This window comes from Taurulus bubalis (assembly GCF_910589615.1).
Source record: "Taurulus bubalis genome assembly, chromosome: 2".
NCBI classification, from domain to species: domain Eukaryota; kingdom Metazoa; phylum Chordata; class Actinopteri; order Perciformes; family Cottidae; genus Taurulus; species Taurulus bubalis.
Window position 1 is genome coordinate 17,000,593 of NC_136590.1, and position 27,764 is coordinate 17,028,356.

Genomic DNA, 27,764 nt, shown 5'->3' on the forward strand with positions numbered 1-27,764 from the left:
CTTCCTTGCTTTCATGAGATGTACTATTACAATGATATTAATATATCCAAAGTAAAACAAAAATCTGCGAAATATAAAGCTGTGGAATTAGGAATTAAAGAGACAAGATATAACATGTTAATTAGATAGCTTTACAAGTATTAACTTAGCGTTCCTGTAAAATTTGACAAAAAACGCCTATCCAGGTATCCCCAAAGTAAATTGGAAGCTGTACTTGAACTATTTGGAGTAAATGCATGGTCTTGGTCTCTTTTGAAAGGTAACAATCTGAAGTTTGTTTCCCTCAATAGTCAGAATCACTTTAAGTGCTGCTGACACTGAGTTATATAAGTTTGAACACACTAAAGTACAAGGTTTTTATTTCCGCCTGAACATTTCTTTGTAAATAGATGCCTGTAGATGACTATAAATGGGATTTATGGACTGGAAAACACAATGGGATTATAGCCTAAAGCCTTATCTAGTCTAAGTAAAAAGCAGATAACAATATCACAGAAAATGAGTATTTTACACATGTTTTTCTAATGAAATGTCTAGGCGTTTTTCCATTTTGAGACTGAAAATATTCATGATATATATACTATAAACCTATTTAAAAGGCTTACAGTCTTGCAAACCTATAGAGGTACTATTCATATTTACTACTAGTATTGCTGACACAGAGAAAATTAAGTATAAATGCATTTTCATGCTGATTCACGGCCAAACCGAGGCTCTATCAGCAGCTGTCTGTTCTTATCAAATTGAAGGCTGTTGGGATTACCTGCCTGCTATTCGTTTTTTAGGCAATTTCATTGGAGATATGAAACGCCTGTCATCTGAGCCGTACGACGTGACAGGCTTGATCCACGTAAGGAGACAGGGGTTGACTCTGTTCTTCAACGTAGCTTCTGGTTGGGTAATGTAGCCTGTCAGTCAAGACATGAAGCTCCATTTGGTTAAAGTGACGTTTCATTGTAAAGGTTGGATTTCGGTAGTCATTTTGATACCGGGTTTGTAGCTGTGCTCTCATGCAAACTTGCTTTTCTGCTAAAAACAAAACTACTTTCTTTCATATCTTCCAGCTGATATGAAATGATGAAACGCCAGTTGGTGGATATTTATGGATGTAATCCCGTGTTTTGGACTAAATCTTTTATGGGATTTTGTTTTATTGGACCTTTACGACGTAACAACGCCGTTTTTGTTGGCATGTTATGGATTTATGGATCAATATGCGGCGTCATCGGTGAGTTGCCTGGATTTTGCTATCATTTGTTTGTCGTTGTCTGACAAAAGTCTTGTTTGTAGCTGCTGTGGTGGTCTGATCTTGAAACGGATTACACAGCTGGAATCACAAGAATCGTAGGTTTCCAGAAACATATGGCACTTGTACCGAACTCGTACCGAACTATAAATAGGGGGTACAGTGTACACTAGAATGTCCAGTAAAGGACGCCCGCGGGACGGCAGAACGTTAACAGGTTTTAATAAGCAGATTTTTAAAATGTATTTTTCTAGCTCATTGGCTGCTGGCTGTATAGCTTCATGGTACCAATAAAGCAAGCGTGTTTCCCAAAATGTAGCACTGGTCCTTGTAAGGTAAACTTCAGTCTCTCGTGATGGATACAGTTTAAGTAACGAAACCCATTCCTGTCGTCTCCTGGTCGGGTAGTGGTCGAAGAAGCCAGCGCTCTCCGGTCTAGAGAACATCAGAGAGATACCGGTATGTCCCACCGGTCACACGCAGTCATCTGAACACAGCATCCGCGAGACAAACCCCGGACTCATCGAGGAGACCCCGTCTCCTTATCTCCACACCGGGCTCGGAACCGCCCGGTGCTCAAATGGAGATGACCCTGCCTTCGTCATCTTCACAGGAGAGTTCCTCCTTCGAGTTCCCCCTGATTGTTACATAAATATTGTGGCTTCCTTGATACAATGAGTGGGGGGAAGTGAGCCCCCCCCACCTGACAGTTTTGTCCACAAAAAGATGGCGTATTAAATATCGCTAGTCCTCGCACCCAGGGCCAGATCCCCCAGTGTGGAAAAGAAATCCTCCATCTCCTTCTCCAGGAGCCGGTTGCGGTTCTCCGCGTCCTCCCGCGCCCGCTCCGAGTTCCGCAGTTTGATCTCTAGCATGCGCTGCTTCTTCCTCTCCTGCTCCATCTCCTGCTCCAGGCGCTCCATCTGCGCGCACAGAGCGGCGCTGGATTCCACCAGCCTGAGGAGCACATCACACGACAGAGGGCAGAGGTCATTGGCGTTCGGCTTTACCACTTGGCTACGTGACAACATCAAAATGTCAAATGAAATAATCTCTATTTGTGTCTAAGTTTTGATTATGTTCATGCTTGTTGGGAGATACTGACTGAAATAATGTCTCTGGATAGTTTTCATTAGAACTACTTTCTAGCTTCAAGAGAATCGCTACAAAAACGCTTTGACTTATAGGCGAGAAAGATGAGATGCAGCAAAGATTCCCCTGGCAGAAAATGTGAAATTGAGGTCATATGATACCGCTCTTAGAGTACCACCTGTTGTTGCTGCAAGTTTTGTCTGGAAATTTGAAAACATTTGGCATGGGCGACTCCCAAGTGGTATTTTAGGAAGACGCTAATGGTCAGTTTACTGGCCGTGAAAACAGTTGTTGAATGTCTTCTATGGGTCGAGGGGACCTTTGTGAAGTCTGACCAAAATAACCCTGATGATGCAATCAGGGGTTCCAAACAAATAGGCGCCATAAGAGAATGCACACAAGAGAATGCACACACATATAAGAGAGTTTAGGAACAGTCTTACTTTTGGATCCTGGTCTCGTACGTCGTCTTTTGCACCTTCAACTCGTCCTTCATTCCCTGCACCAGACTGCTCAGTGTCAGTGTCTCGTCTCCGTCCTCCGACGTGATGATGGACGGCATTCCGGCCGCCATGGCCACGTTTCCGTTCTCGCTGCAGGCCGCGCTGCTGCTGCACAGCTCCATGGCCTCGCAGCTGTCCTGCTCGGAGCTCGGGTCCGGCGTTCCCCCTCCCTCCATCTCCCTCTGGCTCTCCATCCACTCCTCTTTCCCCCCGCCCTCAATCCCTGCTCCGCAGTTGTGGTTGGCTGAGGGCTCACTCCCCGAGTCGGGCACGGAGATCTCACAGGAGGAGGTGGACCACGGCGTGCTGGCGACACTCGGAACGCTCCCCATGCTGGAGGAAGAGGTGACGTTGTCGTAGGTGGACAGTCTCTGGGAGGAGCCCGTGGAGTCCCGATCGCGGGCGGACCGCTCGCCTGACGATGTGCGCCGGTGCCCCCTCAAGGAGGACAGGCCGTTCATGAGCCAGTTGCCTCCACCAGAAGATACACTAGCGGCGTCGGCCACAGAGCCGCCGCCACAGCCACCGCTGCTGGTGCTGCTTGGCTTGCCTTGCGGCTGGGAACGAGGCGCCGAGGAGCTTTTGAAAGAGTATTTCCAGGAGGGTATGGTCTTGGATTGTTTACTCGGGCTGACCACAATCTCTCCTTTCCCCGATGGAGACCCCAGTTTTGGTCCGGGGTTCAGGTTCGGGCTCTGGATGGGAGTGACGGCGGCGCACAGTTTGGCGTCCAGAGATGAGGCACTGCTGTGCAGTTCTTGGTCGGGGTTGGACACCGGGCAGCTCTGGAGGTCTTCCTCTGAGATCCAGGCTCCCAGGCTGCGATGCTGGAGCTGATGCCCCGGGACGGGGAGCTCCGTTTGGGGCGTGTGGGATGCCTCCTGGTCCCTCCCTGAGTAAAAACGGTTGTGTTCCCTGATGAGGATCGTCATCAGGTGCTGGACCAGGGAGGTGCCTGTGGATCACGGTCAGACAGGATATCACACATGTTTAGTTTGCAGTGGCCTTAACCATGAACCCATTCATTACATCGGCCCTGACCTTCCATGATAGTGACCGGGTCCTCCATCTTCGGCCGAAGGATATTTGGTCCAAATACGGTGGCGAGGTTCTGGACGCTCATTTTGTTCTCACTGGAGTGCGACTGGACCTCATCGAGGAATCTGAGCAGATAGCAAAGTTAAAAGTACAAAAAACCGAAATCATTCTTGAAACTTCATAACAGCGATGAGATAAAAATGACTTACTTGCATATGTACGTGAGGAGATTGTAGTTAGGGAGAGGGAGAGTGTTCACTTGCCTCCCGAGCTCCTGGACCCCCTGATGAAAGATTAAACGGCTGTTAGACACACACACACACACACACACACACACACACACACACACACACACACACACACACACACACACACACACACACACACACACACACACACACAGAGTCTATTGCACATACCTCCTCCTCATCTTTGGCCAAAAGCTGTGCACAGTTTAAAAAGTCTTCATATTTGGAGAAGGGAATGACTGGCTCAGGCAGCTCTCGTAGGTACAACTTCAGCAAGGATGCTACCGTGTGGATGTCTGTATTACTGCAAGCAAATACATAAAGAAAGGTGTCAACCGCATGTTCTGTGACCATCTTCTCGAGAAAGAGGGCGTCCTCCTGCATCCGCTCTCCGCTCCATCTACCTGTCAAACAGGGGCTTGTCGCCGCAGTCGAAGGCCTCCTGCAGCTCCTTCACCAGGTTGGCCTGCCCCGGCATCCGAAAGAGACCCTCCTCGTCCAAGCCCCTCTCCCTGATGAAGTCCACACACTGCTCCACCAGCAGCGGGGCCAGTCGGGGGCCAAACTTCTTCTCATACTGCACAGTGTCCTCCAAGCGCTGACCAAATATCCCTGGGGACAGATGGGAGGGTCCATTAGATCAGTGATTGTCAACCACTGTGCCGCGGCACACCACTGTGCCGTGAGAGCTCGTCAAGTGTGCCGTGAGAAAATTTCCAATTTCACTTATTTGGTCCCAAAAAATATTATTTTGCTGCCGCAAATGATTTTCCATTGTTGAGAGTCTGAGCCTGCAATATAGTGGCTGGCCTTGTAATTTCCTATAGAACAGGTCTGCACCTTGTTCTGTTATTAAACAAACTAAATGGCCGAATGTTATTGATCGTACACGACAGCATGTCATGTCTGGGTCGCGTCTACAACTCTTCTCTGCTCTGTGTCGCGCACGGAGGAGTTCCACCCTGATGCGCTGCACACAGGTGAGACACAGTGGACAGAGAGCGGCGAAAAATATGTTGCATGCTTTTCACAATGGGATTTTGCTTTAAGCTATCACTATTTTAAGCTATGAGCTCTCACTGTTAAAGCCCAACAGTTAATGTATTTGCAGGTCAAGACAAACAACAGCCTGCAGCCTGGAGCTCCATCAATGATGTTTCTAACTTTGCACATCGAGAGGCTCTGGAAATATTCTTCCAAAAGCCCGAAAAACCCACTGCAGTGACAAAGCCTGCACACTTTGTGGTCGTCATTAAAATAAATGAACACCATGTTTCCTTTAAGTCAGTATTTATCAAATTGGGGCGTATTACAGGTGGGGCGCAAGAGGAAATGCAGATTTTACCGTACGGCGTTAATAGGTCACGTTTGCGCATGCGTGACTCGCCGATTCTTGTCATTTCGCCAAAAGCCGATCTTTATGAGATCTCCCTCAACATGGAGCATGAATTGAGAGCGGCCGTATCAAATCTACAACCTCGTTTTAAAAAGAGTTGTAGAGGAAAGCAGCTCACTGCAGCCACTAATACTGATACAACATGATGCTCACATATCTGCACTCATTCTGTATTGCAAAAAAATAGCTTGTTGTTTTCCACAATAAGCTATTTAGTAGTAACTAAATATTAGTTATTTTTTGCACAGATATAACTTTATTTATATTTTTCTAATAAAGTGATAACACATTTTTTTTTGTCTGATGGAGCAATTGAAAGTGATTGCAATGTTCTTTATTGTATTATTTATAATACCGTGGGATGCCGCGGGATTTTTCTATTGTAAATTGCACATGTGAGCCAATTTGTCCTTGTAAAATGATATTGTTGAGACATGGAAGACTGACGCCCCTTGAACCAACGCATTATAGATTAGTGCAACCTTTAGAGGTCACATTTTAACACTTTAATGTAACTTAAATCTGGAATGAAACGGTGTGTGTGAAAGCTGGAACAAGGCCTACTGAACTATGCACCATTTTACATACACCAACATCATGTTGCTGTCGTTGTCTGTGATTATTGTTTGTCTTGTCTCGTCTAATGTCTAATGTATGCACCTTCCACCTAACTAAATTCCTCGTTTGTGTAAACATTCCTGGCAATAAACGGTTTCTGATTCTGATTCTGAACACTAGATGCAGTGCTTTAGACTGGAGGTCTTAGCTGATGCATGTCTCCATGCATGTCTGTCTAACCGGAAAAAACCTGTGACTGAATCAGCATACTTTTATTTCTCATGTTAAGCATGTTGTCCCCCTCCCAAACACTCCCTCTATTTAGTAATCTTTCAATAATGCAAACTTAAACACAATAAATAATAATAATAACAACAACAAAACAAAAACAGTAATAAAAGTACTGGAAACTGCTTAGCCAAAACGGTGGCCCCGCCTAATAGCTGCACGTGTCTGATTATGTGGCTGATTAACGGCCGTTAATTGATTACCTGCTGATTGGCTGCAGCTGTCGCAACTGTCGCACAGCTCGCAGTCATCGTAGTAATTCACCGAACAGGAGCTGCACAGCAGCAGAGCGCGTCTCTCATACGTCCCGAACCCGCATTTTACGAGGTTCAGCCATTCCGGTTCAGGCATTTGACTCCGCGGGTGGATTATTAATCCCGCATTTATGAAACTTCTGCGCAAAACGGACGAGGATCCCACAGTTTAGAATACAAAATAACGGGTGGGTCAAAGTGTGCTGCAAGTGTCCGCGGGGCCGCTGTTAACGACGGTGGCGACACATCTATTCTGGACCGAGACCGAGACACACCTACCCTGTAAATATGAGAGGCAGGCTGTAAATATTACCCAGCAGGCATGAGGTGGGCCTCCACCGAGCCAACAGGGGGTCGCTCTGGGGTTCAGACCCCCCCTATTTATGACAGCTGGATCAGAAAGGATTACTATCTCGCTACGATTTATTTGCTGTTTTTTCTTCTTCTTAAATGTAGCGTGTTTGTCAACATTAAAGCTTCATTGACCAACTTTTGCCCACCAGGCAGTTGAAGAAGCTAACAGACACACAGCTTACATACAGTTTACAATCAGAATCAGAAACCGTTTATTGCCAGGAATGTTTGCACAGACGAGGAATTTAGTTGGGCGGAAGGTGCATACATTAGACATTAGACGAGACAAACAACAATCAACGACAGCAACAGTGCAAAAAGTCTAAATAAGATAAGGATAAAGTGCTCAGACAACAGATAACATTAATGTAAGTGTATATTAAAGTGACGTGTGTGTTTAAGTTAAGTTAATGTCTAATACATTGGAGTAGCTACTAATACTATCACCCATTATTGAGATATATATATATATACTTCGGAATATATATCATTCCCAACTTTGGAAACAGGTTTCAAATTGTGTTATTGTGCAGTAAAGGAAACGCCTTCAGAACGGTGGGATAAAGGTATCGTTAAACGGCCTTCTAGGTTTTTTGAAAGACTGCTGCTCTTTAGTTTTCGAACAGGAGAGCTTTGCTCTGTGAATGTAATGAAATACGCGAGAGGCACAAGTAACAACACTGATAGTAGAGGCGAAAAAAGCTAAACACGGCTCCACAATGGTATGCTAGCTCTTGGGTTCAGCAGAATAATAGTCATTTGATTCAGTGTTGATACAGATATTAACACAACTGCGAATTTAAAATAAAAGTACCACTTTTTTTGTCTACCCCTTCTCAAATATATGAATATACAGCCCTTTTCTGTATTCTGTAATTGGCAGACATTACTTACATAATACAACTTGAAATTGGCCAGATTCTTTCCATTTATTGGTCAAAACTAACGACGAAATACAAAATCATCATTGGTTGTAGCTCTAGCAGTTGGCGCCGTGTTCCCCCTCTGCCTACGAGGCTCAAACCTTAAAAATGGAAGTTTCAAATGTGACCAGTGATGTAAAAAACACTACTGTACATGACCGATGAGTTATTCCACATTTATCCCCCTATTAATATACCACTTCTTTGTAACGTTACACCATGCTGTTCAGCTGCTCCTTAGCTCCCAGTTCACACCCAGACAGGTCTGGTTATATTTCTGGCCTCCCGTCAAGTACACTAGTTAGACAGCTAGACCAGAGCAGACAGGGTGAGAATTAACCACAGGCTCCCTGTTGCATGGAGGGAGGCGGGGATATACTTTGTATGGGTCCGAGGAACTCAGTGTGACTGCATTCAAACACCCTGTCCTCTATTTAATTTTCTTCTTTTTTTCTGGAATAGATTGACAGCAAAGTCCGATCACATTTCTCCAGTCAGGTACAGTATAGCTGGACACCAGAAATAGAGACATTTGGGTGAGAATTAACTGCAGGGTAGGAAAAAAAACGAGACACAGTAGGTGTAGGTGACACTTTGCATGACTGGGCTCAAGTTTGTAACTCATACAGTTTGATGGGGACGCACCAGAGAGGCAAACTGCAGTCTTTGCAGTCTTGTGTTGCGAGATCGCTGGAGCCTATACACGATTTAAGGGAAATGAAAACTTCCTGTCTTAGGATGGCGTTTCTTCCAATGATTATTGGCTATATAAAAGATCTGAATAGGTAATATTCAGTTCTTTCCGTCGCTGGACTTAATCTTTCGCATGTTTAGGTATGTCGTCCATTTAGGCTCTCCGCATTCCACACGTTGCATCAGAAAAAGCCTTGAGTTTTAATTGTTGCCCCTTCCTCTGAGGTCAAGCAGGCTCAGGGATGAACATATGTCTGCGTGTTGAGTGCGTTTCAGTTCAGAGGCTTTGGCTTTACCTCCTCCAAACGGCGCCCATATGACCCGCCGTATGGCTTTGACCCAGTCATCCATGTCCGTCTGGGAGTTTGCCATCAGCAGGAAGGACTCATGGCTGATCGGTGCCCGGTCCTTCTCCCCCGTTCCACCTGGAAGGAGACCAATGAGGGAGGGAGGAGACAAAAAGTAGAGGTGAGCGCACAAGAGAAAAGAACATATTTATTTCCCATAACACTGGCATTAATCATAGAGCTAACCCAATATGTTGAATAGTAGACGTGTGTATATAGAGTAGTTTTCTTTTAAATGCATCATGTTGCAACCGCTTGAGCCATTTACAAAATTCCTTAGATCTTTTGTTTTTCCTCCAACACTTCAATGTTGTCATATTGGTTCCCTTTCTTCCAGTACACTTTATCGGAGGCCGGTGTATTTGTTCGAGATCATTTGCCGCAACCAGCACCTTGAACCAGTAAGTATTTTTCACCACTAGATGGCACAATTGTCCTGTTGTGCATTCTTTGTATTTGTACTCTGGCCCTTCTTTCGTATCATTTCATTCAAGGCATTTAGCTGGTGATCCAGAGCAAATTTTAAGTGGAATGAGCCTCATTTTTCTTCATGATTTTGACCTCATGAACATTATTAGTGAGGCATGCGGAGCCTCAACACGTGAAACTAAATTGCGTGAAAGCTGCGACAGAAAAACAACACAGCCACACGTGTATAGATCCTATCTTGACCCCAGCGCCTTTGTCTTCTGCTCCACATTTAAATAACCCGGAGAATGTGTCATCTGTCTCCCGTTTGTCTGAGCCATTATTGTTGCATGGTGTTGTTGTCTGCGAGGAGGGAATCCAAATATAAACAGTGGCGCCATAAAGCTAAGTGCCATTGTCACCCAGCTCTGAAACTCACACCGTCTTGATGGACAACACCGTGGTCCGTCTTCAGATGGACTCCAGCGTCGTGGAAATAGCCAATTTAGGATTTAGCATTATTTTATATTATTTTGCCCATTATTGTGCACAATATGATCTCAATGAATTTGCCACTTAAAGGAATCAGGTCCCTGATAAGACACACACACACACACACACACACACACACACACACACACACACACACACACACACACACACACACACACAACGAACGTATTTGATCATCCAAGTCTGTGTGAATGAGGACTACAAAGATTCCATTTGGAGCCAGTTGAGATAACCCTGACTTGTGGGTCCCCCTCACACTGAGTGGCCCTCTCAAAGTCTCAGGATCAGACGGGACGTTGACATTTGTGCCACTGAGAAGGTCGACTGTCTACAGCGTGTGTGCATTTTCAGCTTGGGCCTTTTCGAGTGTCTGACATTTAAAAACTGAAGCCATCATGGCTTCTGCTCTTAAATGTCAGACGCTGCTGAATGGGAGACGAGGGCGGGAGAGACGACGGGGAAATACGAACAGGTAACTCTTATTGTGATGAAAGAGAGAGAGAGAGAGAGAGAGAGAGAGAGGCCTTTGAATATGTTAGATTGTCCTCAGTGGTCCTCAGTTCTTAAGCATCAAGCGTCTCACGAGGTCAGTAATTTTCCTCTTATGCACTGTGCGATTCCAAGAAGTAGCCCAGCACATAAAAAAGCATTACTTTTTAAAACGTTGTATACTACCTTTTGAACGGAGTACCAGTGAGATCTAGTTCTAGTGGACCTATTTTTTTATTTACCACTGGAGGAGCCTGGCTGGCTATACTATATGCTCTTCTGGCCTCGCAAAACTAATGCAGTGTAACAGTGATAGTAAGATGAGCCCTTTTAGCACTGAAGTACTCAAGTTTTAAAATCACTTTGACATGTATCTTAACAAAATGCAACTATATATTGTCTAGATGGGACTAGTTTTGCAGGACAGTTAAAGGGATTGCAGTGCTGAAAGTTGCGCAAGAAACAATATGAAATCACACACAAAAAAGACAGACACCTTTTCATATATCCAAGCTTGTGTTTTTCATCCAGTATACACAACCAGCTCCACCTCAATATATTGTATCTACTGCAAATGTGACACAGAGTACAGCTCACCCGTCAATCAGTGACTAATAAGAGTAATTATAAGATGCTTGGAACGACGGTAAATCAGATAATAATTTTCATATAAGGGTAATAAAAAAAGAAGAAAAAAAATTACTCCACCTTCTCATTCAAACATTTTGCACAAGTTGGTGGGTTACTGCAAAGCTTTGCACAAAAAGATTTTGTCGAGAGGTGCAATAATCTCGACAGATGACATAAAAAAAAGCATTAACTAGGAACCAGTACCTTCTACTACTATGCACATAAAAAAGAAAGAAAAAAAAGCCGTAAAAGAAGAGGTTGTATATCAGATGCTCGCATCAATCTCAAAGCTACTCACGCGCTCCAGACTTCAGCCTCTACGACGCTTGTAAAAAAAATCTCCAGCATCTGTTTCCTGTTACCTTGGAGATGTTGTTTCTTCAGTCTGTCCGGCTTGCAGCACACCGGCCCCATGTCTGAGGGAGCGGCGCGGGCTGGAGCTGGAGCTGGGACTGGGATTGGGACTGGGACTGGCCTAAAGCTGCAGCATGGAGCGGCTTCTCCGTCCCCACTATGCCCGCTTGGAAGCAGATAAGTACGCAGGTAGCACTGACGGCCAGAACCTGCCAGTGAGGCATGCTCGATGCCAGCGGAGACAAAAAACCCCGTCAAACACGTCCCACTTCTTGTCCTTCACTCATTTATTCTGTCCATTCATCCACTCTTTTCTTCCCATTTTCTCTCATTCAGCAGTGTGGGCATGCAGGTCCGTTCCTTCAGCCCCCCTGGGGAGAAGCAAATCCCTGAGGAGGAATGTAACAAGGATCGTCTCTCTCTCTCTCTCTCTCTCTCTCTCTCTCTCTCTCTCTCTCTCTTTCTCTCTTCCCGAGTGTGTGCAGTGACAGGAAGATGGGCTGTCCTCCAATGTTTGCCAAACAAACTTGGTGACACACACACACACACACACACACACACACACACACACACACACACACACACACACACACACACACACAGGGCAGAAACAATGCCAATCAATCTCGGTGCAGACTTTTTTCGACTCCGTCTACTTCTTGAAAATGCCACGAAAGCCAACAGAGTACACGAATGTCGTTGATGCAATACAACTTAATTTCAACGGTTTTCTTTGAAAATACAAAATGTTCAAAATACTCTCCCGGCTAAACAAGCACAGGCATAACTTTCTAAATATTAACCAAACGGAGGCAGGAGCTGCCAGAGGTTGTAATAGGTTATTCTATATATACTGGAGATCTAGTAATTCTTAGCAAATATTTTTAACACCATACTGAACAGACAAAAAAATTATAAGTTGTGTTCCATCTCTAAATGTTATTTATAAATTTCAAGTTCAAGAGAAAAAACTAAAAAACATGATAGTCCTGCATCCTCATGTTGGAGGCTGAATACAGAACAGCAATCTCACCTAATATGACCTATTTCATGCATTTTGAGAAATATTAAGCATTCTTTTATTAGTTATCGGCATTCCTCTTCGTACTGTAAGTGCCAAGAATAGTATTGTGTCCAAGATATGGGATTATTTGGTTTGGCAAATGCAAAAGAAATCTTAAGACATGTGGCTTAATATCAGCCAGCAGGAGAAGCTAGTTTATTATTTATTATTAGAAAATAGTGCAGGGAGTCCCACCCGCCCTCCTCTCATAACTCATATAATAGATGACTTTTCTTTTATGAAATAAAAATGAATTGTACACAATTAAGGGACTTTTTTGACAGCACAAAGCTAACTTGGATAAAAATGGAAAAATTAGAACCATAATTGGAGTTTACAATTCAAAGAAATGTACATAACTTGTGTGAATATTACTAAGGGATGAGTGTTTGTATATTTGGCTGCGATCCCCTCCACTGCACCAACATCCTGCACCTGTTGGCCTAGTCTTGTGTTTCCACATGCTCTGGTATGTTGTCTCCAAAATGTTGTTTTAGATGTATCTTTATGTTCTGTTTTTGTGTTCATATTTTTTCTTGAGGTTGTATGGTAGACAACACGGTCTTAAATTAAAAACCTTTTCACTGCGTGACTATTAGAATGGAACACTGAGCCAAGAAGACTTTTTGACGAACAATTATTCATCATCTCAGTTGTTTGTTTCTGCTCTGCTCAGAACATCAACACTTGCAAACATGTCTGCTCTGAGCACACCCAGACATCTTTTCCTCACCGAAGCTACTGTCTGACCTACTTTTTTTTTTTTTGTCGGCTCTTTTACAGAGGGAGGATAAGTAAAGTGCCCGGCCCGGACAGTGTGTCACCCTCCTGACCCATCTTTACGCTGAGCTTCAATACATCACTGAAGCACTATATTGAACAACATTGTGTCTGTTGTGGAAAGTTTCTTTGATTTATCATCTCCCAAGACCTGAAGTGAACTTCCAACATTGACACCATCATAAAAAAAGGCTGCGCAGAAGATGGACTTCCTGCACCAGTTCAATCTGACTTGGAGGCTGCTATACACCCTAATTATCCAGTGTGTTCCCTGCACATCCACTGTGTGGTTTGGATCAGCCCCCAAACAGGACAGGAAGAGCATACAACGGCCTGCCAGGAACGGTGCCCACCTGCCCTCCATTCAGGACTTATACACCTCCAGAATGTGTGTAGAAACACTGTAAGAACCTTCACAACCTAAACACATCTTATCCCCTCAGGTAGGTGGGGCCAAAAAAAAAGACAGAAATTTGATCTAAAATTATGCTCGAAATAGCTTTATGTTGAAGAAAACAAAGTGTCTTGCCCAAGGACAAATGGAGCCGGAGATCACATTGCAAACCCTGTGAGATCTGGTCTTTATTAAACCCTAACGAGCTAAGGACTAAAGGACTCATTGAGAACCCCTTTAAGAATCACTCATCCCTGAGTGTCAGCCTTTTTTGTTTGTAAAGACTCACGGTAGCACTTTATAATAAGTACACACTATTTAGCATTAGTAAAGCATGAATAAACACTTAATTCATCATTTATAAAGCATTATTCCAACATGAATACGCATTAGTAACCTATTAGTATGATATTTCATAAACACAGTTATAAATGTTTCATTCTTGATTAATAAGCTTGACTATTATTGCGTTTCATGATTTGGTTTTCATATTTTATAAATGATGGATTCCCCATTTGTAAATGAATTATCAAGAACTTATAGATGATTAATAAGATAATTTCTAAAGTGTTAGTAAATGATAAAAATGTAATGTATTCATGCATTTATTTATACATACAATGATTTAGATATGCACTTTATGAACGTGTATTAATACTACAATTAATGATTAATTCAGGTAGTTACTACTCGTTTGTTAAGTATTAGTTAAGTATGTTCTGTGACATCTAAAGTGAGGACTATTTATACCTTACAAAGCATTAATAAACGTCATGATTAATTCAGTAGTTACTACTCGTTAGTTAAGTATGTTCTGTGTGATATTTATTATAACGTGCTACCAGACTCACTATGGGCTTTCCCTCTGCTTTGCCTCTTGGGGCTGAATAGAAGCACATGAAAGGTGTAAAAGAGCATCGGTGCTTGCTGAGCTTGTTGCCGATTAGCGTTGGCTGAGAGTTTCCAATAAGCTGCTTTCTCCTCTGTTTGAAGCTGCGCTGTTCAGGAAAAAAATTGGCTACGGATGTGAGGGGGAAAAAAACTGCAAGACATGACTGGACACCATAATGACTGTTTTCAAAAAATGTGAGGAAGCGCCATCCTCCGTGAAGCGTTACCTTTTATTTAACACAATGTGAAGCCCGGAGTCTCAAAGTCTATTCATTTCATACAACAAGGCCGGGTGAAGCCTGCATCACGCTAAGCCGATTACATAGTGGAGAAAGAGCAGAGTAACTCATGTGGTTCTCCCCGAGGAGCCGACAAATCTAATATGGTGTGAACAGAAGACGTAGTCAGCATCAGGTTGCCGTGCGAGAGAGAGAGAGTCTTCACCAGGTTAAAATTAAATGCACTAAATACAAGGTTCATACACATTTTGACCAATGGATATCCATGACTTTTCCATGACTTTAAACCAAATTTCCATGACCAAACAATTTATGAAATCTCGGTGTATACAAGAAAAAGTGAGAAAATGTAGTATTTAAACTAACAATGAGAATTCCAAAGCATACAGTATACCTTCAATGACAGAAATGAATGAGAGACAATAGTTTGATTAAAAGAAACAACATTTATATAGATGCTTGTATGTATGTCTGCTTATATTTTGAGCGTCTTTCTTTTAAAAGCATATTAATTATTTCCCCCTCCCCAACCTAACTACTTTCTTCTCCGGTTGACTGCCTTTGCCTTAGCATCTCCCCTCCCCTCCCACCTTGTCTCTGAGCGCCTGTTGGCCTCTCCGTAGAAACTCTCTGGGGTTCTCACCCCTCTGCTATGTTGACTGGCCATAAACAGAACACACAGAGACTCACAACCCTGTCGGCCACTCTAAACACAAGCAGAGACCTCCGAGCAAACACTCTCAATGACACAGGGTGATACACCGAGAGCCAGACGATTGCGTTTCACAACCGCTGAGCTCAGCTGCTGTCCTGATGCAGTTTCAACTGCCAGACTTACATTCTGAGATTAAACGTTTAGTTATTTGCTGGTTGAGAGTAAAAAAAAAAAAAGGCCCTTTAAGGCTTACACCGAGCTTTTTGCTGGATGTAATGTGCTTGAACACTTGAAAACATCACATTGGCGCATACACAATATCACACTTCAAGACACGAGAAAAGGTGGTGTATCGATTGAGTAAAAAGTACGAGGTCAATCTAATCAGACATTGCAGCCGCAGTGAGTGCCTCATGTGACATGTGAAGCTCGACGGATCCCCGACAGCCCCGAGATCTACAGGCGCAGGGCGGCTTGAGATGATGGAGTGGCTACTTTATTTCCTATTTATTTGATGGTACTTCTCACAGGAGTTGTCCATCACAGCTAGAAGTGTGATACTTGACCCGTCAGCAGCTCTGAGGTCGCGCACCGTGTGAGAAGGAGATTGACCATGACGCAGTCGGATCTTTGGCTAACAGTGCTCTCTGCTGTCTGAATACAGAATAGCAACTGTCTGTTTAAAATGGATCTTTTTTTTTTTAAGAAAACAAAAACATCAAAGAACATACAATACATGATTTTGTTTCTCAATGTTTGCTTCAATTTTATCTTAGCTTTTATGTGTTTTTGGAGACTTTCAATAAGTCACTATCTGTATAGTGTTGTTAACTTAAAAGGCACATTTTTTCCCCACATTCTATACCAGCTAGAGCACCTCCACGTAGCTGCATTTCTACTGTTTTTGGACCAAATGTGATGCCATAACGTACATTTTTACCTACATTCATGACCACCACTTCCATATTGATGACTCAAAACAAAGATTATCCATACTATAGCAACTACAGTAGCATAAAAGCCAGGCATAGTGAATGATTAACTAGGACAAGAAGTGAAGCTGGGAGGAGCTCGGGGGTCTCACCTGGGACAATCTCAAAAAGATGTCTTCCTGGTTCGTCCGGATTAGCTGTGAGTTCGTTGACCTGGCATCCCTGCAGAGGTATACAGCCCTGAGAGAGAGAGAGACATTCAAATACTGAGTGAAAAAGTAAAATGTCCTGACTTTAAGCCAAAACACTTTTTTTTTATATTGAAATGGCAATTTTAAAGGGCTTGTATAAGTGACTTTAACAGAGGGGACTTTTCTCTGTCGGAATAAGTCCGCGTTGGTGTTATTTTTCCCCAGTTTATTGGTCACTAAGAAGATTTCTTAGCGTCCGTTGAGTTTGTACGTTCATTGCATCTGTAACCAATTTGATGAACAATTGGTTGAAGCTGCATGCGGGACTGTAACACACACACACGTTTGTAGGACTGTCCCACATGCCTTCTGGCCTCTTCTTCTTCTCCTATACCTCTCCACTCTTAACCCCTCTCAAATTGCAGCTCTGCTCATGTGATGAACAGGGACCCACACAGATTATCAGAATACATTATCCAGATCAATACCCATTTAGCCCTGAGAACCGAGAGGCCAAGTGAGCTGTGAAGAGGTGCCAGCGTCTGTGGGTCTGCCCCGTTAATCTGCACGCTGGCATCCTCCATCAAATGGGGAGGGGAGTCTTCCTGAAGCGCCTCAACCAGAGGGCCGGGTCTGTCGCCAACATTAGTTGCCATGGCAACAAATGGAAAGGGTGGGAGTTGTGGATGGATGGAGCACAGGGGCAGGGCAGGAACCGGAGGGAGGGGGGGTGGGCTCCCAAGGGTGCTATGTGCTCGGAATAACACAAGTAGCTGGCCAGGGATGAATGAATAAGGAGGCAACTCGTCAGCTGAGATACACAAATCACACAGTCAAGCAGTGGAGGGTAGATGGCACAGTTTGTCCTTTTTTTTTTGTCTGTTTTTTGTTGCAATCAAAATGATGCTGTGCCTGCACGGCGTTTAGCGAGCCCCGAACAGATGTGGGCGCACATAGTTTAACCCGGTTTGCACATAAACGGCAATCAACATCCAGGACCAGAACCCCCGAAGTCTGGTTCTCACTTTAGCATCCCCTTGTTTAACACGCGCCATGACACTTTCTCTCAGACTTTCAACAGCTGTCTCCTCCTTACAAACTCCTGACAAAACCTGACCACGCCAGACCCAGCGCTCAGACACACCATCCCGAGAGACGGCTTAATGCAGTGCTCATAAGTTTTCCAGAAAATATACTGGATTCTGATGGAATTTGCCTTAAAAAGTCTAAATCCAAGAGACAGAGTTGGAAATGTTGTCCCTTTGATGTATGGTGCTTTGAAGGGCCGTTAATAAAACCTCCTTTGGTATACAAGAAGTGATATGCTTTTTCTTTTGGGCCTCTGCATATGACATGCACAGTCACAGTCGAAACTAAATCTCCATCAATGGATGAACTGAGGGGAAGAGACATCATAGTCCTGCCCCTGTTTGATTGACAGGTGGCCTTTACATCAATCATCACAACAGCAGCATTTAGCGCGATGGAAGCTAAACAGAACACGTCTCACCCCTTTGAAACATGCTTTTCATCTCTTGATGAATTGCAGCTGGAAGCTCATTTTGTATTCAGAGTACCGATAATGCGCCGCCACCCATGTGTTTGTCTGCTGTCCAAAATAGAAATCGATTGCCCGATAAGTGAAGTCCATTTGGTCAGCAGTGGATTTATCCCCACATGATGAAAAGGAAAAGAAAACTTGTATAGATGCTACGTCAGTATTGCTCCACCTTCGACCAACTATCCCATCTTTTAATCTCGAAGGGGACAAGGGGGGGAATGGTTGTGTTCTGTTGCAGCAATTTGCCCCCCCCGCACCCTCCCACACACACATACACACACACACACACACACACACACACACACACACACACACACACACACACACACACACACACACACACACCACTCCTGGTCTCGTATTTTCTATCGATTAGAAGATGAGAGGGAGACAAAAGGCCAGAGTGACACTTCCTCACACATCCTGCTCTCTGAGGGCGTGTCCTTCTGAGTGTATATGTGTGAGTGTGTGCGTGAATGCCGTCCATTTAACCATGTGTGTGACTTGAATCCACTGAGAGTTGCAAATCAATATAGGCTGGATGGGTAATGGCAAGCTCTGATTAAAGACAGTCTGTCACAGCCTTCACTCAGTTGCTCCCCACAGAATGGAGACTGCGAGGAGGAGAACAAGTCATTCTGTGTGTAGAGTGTGTGTGTGTGTGTGTGTGTGTGTGTGTGTGTGTGTGTGTGTGTGCGTGTGCATGTGCGTGATTGACTAAAAGACAGTGATGGCAGTGCAGCGAGAAGACTGAAGGAATCAATAAAGTATTGGGAATTCAGCCAGAAATGTAAAGAGATGATTATTAGGCTCTAAAGTGTCTGTGTGTGTGTGTGTGTGTGTGTGTGTGTGTATGTGTGTGTGTGTGTGTGTGTGTGCGTCTGTGTGTGTGTGTGTGTGTGTGTATGTGTGTGTGTGTGTGTGTCAGAGACCTGCCCCTACCCTCTTTTGTTGTTGGATTACTATCATCGCCTCATGTTACGACTATGTAAGGCTGTCAACTATCGGGTGACTGTCCATCCCAACATGGCTTTTATGAGTGGGAGGTCAGTCCAGGCCAGCTACCTTTCTGCTTGCGAACTTCAATCAGAATCAGAAAGGAGAAAGTGTGAGTCAGCACCTGGCCACAAGAGACATCCCTCATCAAAGGAGCAATGGGATCGATTAGGGGTTTTATTCTGGGAAATATTTGTGTGGCGGCGTACTAATGGAGGAGGAAACCAGGCGCTGCTGTGCTGTTTGTTCTGATGCGCTAAGACCAATGATATTTCCACATAATAACGCGGCAAAACAGTGTATATCTTCTACGGCAGAACACTTGTATTCATACATCAAAACGAATGAGAAATAAAATAAAATTACTAATACATATCGGCATGGGGTGCATGCCATAAAATAGCAAAAAGCAGAAATCTAGTAAATGTAATCTTTTATTCTGGAGACGGTGTATACAAAACAATATTTAAATATTAGGTGAGATTCATATAAAGCCAAGGTCAGTAAAAAACAGAGACGTCTGTTACATCTCTTGAGAGCAATGGAGTGTAAAGAAAAATGTTACATTCTCTGCTGGAGCATTTCTTAAAGGAAATCCACCGATTCAGCATTGTTCTTCTTGTTGGACTCGACGAGCATTTTTTGAGTATTTTGTAATTTTTTTCCTACATTACCATCAATGCAATTCAACTGCTGATAGAGAGTTGTGTGAGTTGTGATGGTAACAGCTAATGTAGCCTCGAGCCGCTAACTCCAGTGACATCACTTGAGTCAATTTATCAGACTTTGTGCAATAGTAGCCTACCACCTAAGACCTGTAAATGAACTTGGGTGTGTAAAACCGGTGGGATTCAACTTGAATTATACATTTTAGACTGCTCATATTCCTTGCTGCCTTGCATTATACAGTCTGACGCACACATGGCTTAATGTCGTACCTGCGGTTTGGTTTCTTCCTCGTCTTTGTAGAAGAAGAGCTGATCCGAGCGCAGCACGAACCAGCGGAGCTGCCAGTTCTTCATGATGCTGCGCTGCTTCTTCAGCCAGCCGGCTTTCAGCGCCCCTTCCTGGAGACTGGGGGAGGCCGGCCGGCATGGGCCACGGGACACCTCGCCCATCACCATGCTCTTGGACCTGGCTGCAAAAACACACACACACACACACGCACACACACACACACACACACACACACACACACACACACACACACACACACACACACACACACACACACACACATGAAACAGGTTTACTCTGTGTATACACAATCAGGCATAACGTGAGGGACTGGATGGGTTAAAGGTGATTGATTTGGTGGTTCTGCTAGATTTCTTTCATTTCTTTGCCGTGTCTTTTCATTTGTCTCCCTCATAGAAGCTTGTGTTATCCCTCATTGTGCATGCTGTATGCACACACATGCTCTGCCAGGCACTTCGGTCATAGACACGCACAAAAAACCTTGTGCCCCGGGCGGAGACGTCTCTAGATGAAAGGGGAGTGGGACTGCAGAGAGGGAGCAGGCGCAAATAATAACAGAGAGCAGATTTAAAAAAAAGAGATTGCGCTGGGGGAACACACGCACACACACAGACACACAGACACACAGACACACAGACACACACACACACACACACACACACACACACACACACACACACACACACACACACACACACACACACACACACACACATAGCCTCAGGTGACAGGGATCCCCTCCCTCCATTTCAGAGGTCCTTGGGAGAGACTCATTGTGTGTTGCCACAGCCCGATGGAAGAGCGGGGGCGTTTGAGCAGGGATAATAGGACCACATGGGACCGGCTGGCTGGCTGAGTGACTGGCTGGCTGCCTGAATCATTCTCAACAAACGTGTGTAACCTGAGCTCAGTCAAGGACAGGTTTAAAAGGGAGGGGATGGCAGCTTTATAGCCTCAATGTGAACAGTTTTGTCTCCTGTCCATGTATGACATCAGCTGTGGAAAAAGTGCGGCGTGTATCATCTTTGACAATATTTGATCATGATATTTTATCAGTTGACACATCAGGAGTCGAAGATGAAACATCTGGTAGAAATATCCAGCATAGAAGATGACAGAGTAATTTCCCTGGCTATCATACTTTCTAAAAGAGAACACATTCTCTTGGATAGGCTTCGAGAGTACATAACAATACTGACAGTAAAAAATAATGCCACCATTTTATATATATACAATATATTTTTTCATTTGATTTATTTATGTATTTGTAGTATATATTTATATACTGCTCAAACTGTGCATTAAATTCAACACTAAAAAAAGGTACATTTTCCTTTATCATATTTGGACAATGTCATCAGCTATGATCTTTGTGATGACGACAATGTGCAGCGCCAGGGTTGCAGGCTGTATGCACAAGACAGTATGTGGTGTGTACATTTCATAAACCAATATACCAGTAACACATATATGAATTATTATCTATGTTCCCATGGTTTTTCTGTATATTTTCCCTTTTTAAATTATTCACACAAGACAATCCTCTTGTTTTTAATCATTGTGGATTTGTGAACCACAATGATTTGACCTTTGTGCTGTTGTCCACATATTGTATTGTATGTCTTATCTTGTACTTGTTATAGACCTGTGCGTCTTGTATACCTGAAGATATTTAGGGTTCATACAAATGATAAAAAGGCCATGGAGCCGAGACGAGAGCTATATTCTGGTCAGTCAAAAAAGGAGATGTTATTTGATGATGATGTATAATTTATAGAAATCAATTGTGCAGACATCCTCCCTGCTGCTGTGCAGTATACACACACACACACACACACACACACACACACACACACACACACACACACACACACACACACACACACACACACACACACACACACACACACACACACACACACACACACACAAATGATCAATGTTTAGATGGACCAGAGAGAAGTAGGGGGTGTTTGAATGGGAAGGAAGAAAAATCAATGTTTATTTTTTATTGTCTCATCTCTTTCTCCAGCCTACATATAGCCTGAAGGAAAGGGCTGGGGTAATTTTCATTTCACATCACAGCCTTTTCCTGGCAGTTTGGTAAAGCCTGTTGATCCTCGGTGATGTGTTGAATGAAAGATGGGTTTTCTAAAGAAAAAGCTATAGATTTTCTCATTTCAGGTCACCACAGTCCCAAGCTTTTGGTGTAATGCTTTTCACGTGTGAAACATTTATATTTACAGTGAGTTGGCTTTTGATGTGTGAACATAAAAATCATCACACAAATTGCAATATGCCAAGTGGAAACGGTCACCGGGTTTTTCATAAAACAAATGACACTGAGAAAAATAAAACATACTATAGGTTTTCGAGTTCTGTTAACTACTCACCCCAGATATCCTGGGTTATTTAATAAACGTACAACTACAGCGGCAGCTTTAATTAAAACGCTGTTTGCCAATGGCTAATTATTTTGTTAGCCTAATATGTCATTTAAAGTACTAAACGTTTTTGGGGTGATTTATTTTGGGTCCAATATTTGCTCTTCTTTTAGCTCTGTTTTGGTCTCCACCAACCCCTGAGGAAAACATCGGCTATACCTTCCACATACACAGTCATTTTATAAAAATATTGATTAGTGCAGTAGAAACCTAAAACAATCAGATTTACAAGTTATAATGTGACTTTATAACATCTGGTCTATTTTCACTTTAATGATGATCACCGTGGTTTGATGAGAACATGGCTTGTTAAATGTAATTTAAATACCATGTGCAAGGTGACTTATCCAGGTCTTCATTGTTTTTAATCCTCCTTTCCCTCGACCTTTCCTTCCTTCCTATATCCATAATGGTTATGTTTTAATAGACATTCTTTCCCATTATTATTTTCCTCCCCTCTCTTGCTCTCTTTCTCTGTTTAGCGTGTCTCCTCTTGGCTTTCCTCATTTATACATCTTGTGTTAATTCCAGTGTTTTCCAGTGCTGTTATTTTCTCTTTCCCCATTTGTCTGACTCTGACTCGCTCTGATTCTTCTCTCCCTCCTTACGTTCAGCCCCGCTGGTCCTGTTGAATCAAAGCTCTGTTATTACTGAGAGCACGTAGGGCACACGCGCACACACAAAAGAGGATCCTTGTTCTCATCTCTGGCACCTGATCTGAGCCCTTTTTGTAGCATAAATTAGTTCTTGAATTAGAGCCACGTTTCCACTACAGCTATTTTTTTAATATAATTATTTCCATACATTTTTTGAGATAATGTTAATACTTCTTGCATTGTAAAGCGTTCTTAATTGCTTTTTGCAAATGGGGTAATGCGTTACAGTGGTTTTATTTCTGCCTGTAAGACTGTAAGCACTCAATATTTGTATTAAAAACCGCATCAGAGCTCTCTGCATATTACATTTTCAGGCAACAACAACATTAGCTTGTTGTTGACTGAAAATTTGAGGTCAAAATGTGTCTCTTAATCCGCAGCTCTCTTACCTGCAACCGAGCTATACTGACCTAATGAACTATAATCCAGAGTACTGCCGATATCTACATTACAAGCATACATACATCACTGTAATACACTGGATCATGCCTTGGCTAATGCCTGACATCTTTCACGATACTGTTCTTGGGTTTTCCAATGACTTCCCAACCTCTGTATCTATGGATTATCTCTTTAATACATTTAGAATTTAAATATTGTACTTGTGTGATCCCCATCTAGATCTTACTCCCACTGCCACCCTCTCCCTTTTCTCTATCTGGCAGTGTCTCACAGCAGTGTGGACTGAACCTTAAAACCTGTAACGGTGTCTTACTCTGTCCTTCATACCTACCGCCAGCTAAAAGTGGCACTCACCTTCCCCATGACCCCCCATGACTCCTCTTTCTTTCTTTCTTTCTTTCTTTCAATTCATCCCCACTCTGCCAGTGATAGTATAAAAGAGCCCCACTGTTTAACACTTCAGCTGTCTGGATCACGGACTGAATGGAACATACACTGGCCGATGAGTCATGCCTGAGTCACAACAGATTTTTGAGTGTGTGTGTGTGTGTTAGTGACTACCCACAGCGGCATGTTGGACCTTTTGCTCGGAGTGATTCAGACCTTCCTTGGCTTGGGTGGAGCTGCTCTGTGGTCACTACTATCAACTACAGCGCTGAAAAGAGGCTGTTTTGCTGTAAAAGATTCATGCATAATCACTGCAATTCACCAAAACAGAGAACGCATTTGTGGCCCATTCATTTAGCGAGTCCAATAATAGGTGCTCAACATCAGGCCCGAGTCTGTGTGCAGATGTACAGTGTTCATCGTGACGCACCCCCCAATGACAATTAATGTCAATTGGTCACGGAAGAATAATTTCGGGTACAGAGCTGAATTATTCAACAACACCAGATGGATTGGTGATCATTCTGTCATGATATCATGAACGTGTTTTGGTGTGTGTGTGTGTGGGGGGGGGGGTGGTGGGGGGTAGTGCTTTTTGTTTGCGGGATGTTGTGCACCAACTAGCCCAGTAGACACTATATCCCCATCATCATGGACAAATAAAGCCTAAACAGTTAGCATGCCTAGATTCTACGACAAACCATGCCTGATTTGTAATTTGGGTGACTGACCCCAAGGTCGCATTAAGCAAGGCTTCTAGAAATCCACACTACCTGAGTATCTGTAGATTCCGTCAATTTGCCCAAATGCAATATGTTTATTCTTGATCTGCCACAGGAAGTGACCAATCAAATGATAAATGCAAATATTGAAATTAAGAGTCTCCTATTACTATATGAGACTCTTAATTTCAATAATTCCATACATTAAAAGTAATTTTACAATGCCAACAAATGGTTGTCTTCAGACCACAAGCCCCCTGTGATGTCAATTAATGCATTTTGGAGTTGTACATTTATCATCAGCGGGAAATTAATGTATGGCTCTCATGCACATCGTGGAGGAGCCCATCCATTAGTATGGCGAGGCAGGTACTCCACAATAGCTCGACAATACTACACCGATGGCTAAATCACACATACATAAGCACGCACTGCACGCAGGCATGTTGGAGGAATTCAATTTCATTAATCTGGTTGTGTGGTGATTTATGGCTCCCTGGAAAATGGCAAAGAGAGTTACAGGTGCATCAGTGCATGGCTTCCAGTTAGCCCATCACTGTTGATTAATGTGTTATCCATTATGTGTGTGTGTGTGTGTGTGTGTGTGTGTGTGTGTGTGTGTGTGTGTGTGTGTGTGTGTGTGTGTGTGTGTGTGTGAGAGTGTGTGGCAGCCCTCCCTGACGAGCTGGAGGTGTGGCCAATAATATACAGCCTGTATACACGGGAAGACTGCAGTGGAGCGGGTCTGATCTGCAGCAGCGTGTGTGCATATCTGTGCATTTCCGTGCATGTTATCATCTCCACATGCTCATTACCCGAGTGTGTCAGTGTGTGAACGTTTCATCCATGCGGCACGCTCTTCTTGCTCCCCAGTATCTCGTCGTGAGGGCGTTCATTTATATGCCTCGGAAAGGCAGGATGTCAGGGTGTTGCTACATGTGCAGGACTTTGATCACAAAACCATGGTAACGCAGATAAAAAAAAATAAAAAAGACACAGCAAGAGAATGAAGTAGCTCATATTTGGGCAATTAAAGCTGCTATTCATGGTGCCGGCCAAAGACAAGTGCAACCAAAACCATATTACAGCTTTAATATGCCGTCGGTTGTAGCATGTTTCTGAAGCAGATATTCACGATTAATTAATTTCTAGTTATTAAATGGCTTCTACTGGCATCCTAGATTCGTGGCCAATTGGGTTTTTACTGACACAAGCATTTCCAATTATGAGTTGCTCTAAAAGGACGACATAATCTCATTATAATATAATTACCTCCTCAGGGGCAGATCCAAATAATGAGTTGGAAATGATGTTTAAGCAATAGTTCAACATTTTGGGAAACCCACTTATTTGCTTTCTTGGATAGATGAGAAAATTGATACCCACTCTCCTCCTTATTTTTTTTACAGCTACATCTCTGTACAGAATCAGCAGACAAGATATGATGTGTTCATTAGGGAGTTTAAGAGGTGCCCCCGGCTTCCAGTCTTTATGCAAAGCTAAGCTAACCGTCTTCGTCTCCAGAATACAGACACGACGGCGTCGAATCTTCTCACCCAACTCTCGCTAAAGGAAACGAACGAGACGCATTTCTCAAAATGTCAAACACTTTCTTTAAGTGGAATTTAGTGAAAAAAAGAATGCAGCTATGTAGGCATTTTAGCTAACCTCAGAGAGAAGACAAGCTAAGCTCCAGAAGTCGAAAAAGACTTACATGCTACATTTCTAAGCCAGTTAGCTCATCACCGGCCTTCCAAAGTCAAACATGAGCTCATAAAAAGTACACATAAGCTAGTTAGCTTTTCAGCTGACCTCCTAGCATCACGGATTCCATGCTTGATCAATAAAGAAAATAAAGGAAAAAAATTCAATGACATTTATATTATTGATTCATTCTGAGTGTCCTCTGAGTATCCGACGGGGTTCAGTCATCTAAAATGTCACAAGCTCACTGGTCAGAGGCGCCGTCCCTTTCTTGACCCGCTTTGACCTCGGCCGAGTATCTACTGCACTTCTACATCTGCCACATACCTGTTTATGCATGGTTTTGTTGCTTCGTGCAACAAATGTGACGCCGTTAGTAGTGGAGTGCCAATTTGCAGGAGGTTATGCTGGGAATGCTTCTCACGCAGATTCACAGAGCTGCTTTAATCGCTTCAATTTTCACCGCTTTAACAGAAACGCGCCGAGGCTGAGCAACGCATTTCAGATTTTTTTTTTACCGTTTTGTGTACATAGTCTAATGCATAGTCTGTAAATGCACTTTACAACACTTTACTCACCGAATGAACAAAAAAAATTAAAAGTATAATGCAACTAGTATTTGACGCTGAGTTACCCGATGTGGTAATCAATCGAGTGCTAATTTACAAGGTGTACACAGCGAAGCACACATCCACATCGAGGCAGTTGAGCCTCCTCTTAATACATGCATATACAGATTTAATCCACTTTGCTACCAATTTCATGCCCCTCCGGCGAGGGGGGATCTACACATCACTCGCCCATTCTTGGGAACTATTCATTTCATCCAAATCAGATCCAGCTGCATAATTGCGGTCATGGAGATTTGTGCCGAGGAAGGAAACACAGTCATACACATGGACTTATTAATACATCCATCCAATGCAGACACACACACACACACACACACACACACACACACACACACACACACACACACACACACACACACGCAGCTGACAGCAGCCTGATACTGCTAAACGTTACAGTGATGAAGCTACAGATGCTGCACACTCCTCTTAGTAGGATTCACACTGGCAGCATTGGCCAGCTGTAGTAGAATGCTACACTGGTGCTTTCCTGCGTGGGCAGACCTCATTCAGAAATATGTGGGAAGAATAGATGGAGTGGGGCTGGGAGTGTTTCTGCAGACATGTTCTTGTGTAAATTCAGAATTTCTAAGAGAAAGATAAAAGCACTTTATGACAAGGCATTTGTAAAAGTGCAGGTAAAGCATCACTAACGCTTCCTCTGAACCAGATAAAGCACATGCAGTGTCACGACAGAGTTGTGGATAAATAAGCAGCGAATGCAGGCGCTGTAGATGTGAAGGCAAAACGAACAGAGTCCTACCTCTCCTGGTTTGTCTGATCTTTGGGCTCAGCATGGCTGTCAT

At 43.4% G+C, this 27,764-nt stretch overlaps 1 protein-coding gene across 1 annotated transcript; it reads right to left on the minus strand.

The window, feature by feature from the left end:
- Window positions 1-1,980: 1,980 nt before the first annotated feature.
- arhgap22b (Rho GTPase activating protein 22b) lies at window positions 1,981-27,764 on the minus strand (the record flags this gene model as incomplete). Its single annotated transcript, XM_079238034.1, has 10 exons — window positions 1,981-2,203; window positions 2,782-3,796; window positions 3,883-4,004; window positions 4,089-4,162; window positions 4,299-4,431; window positions 4,532-4,739; window positions 8,890-9,018; window positions 16,441-16,528; window positions 19,975-20,174; window positions 27,722-27,764. The coding sequence occupies 10 exons, from the start codon at window positions 27,762-27,764 to the stop codon at window positions 1,981-1,983; spliced, it is 2,235 nt and encodes a 744-aa protein (XP_079094160.1).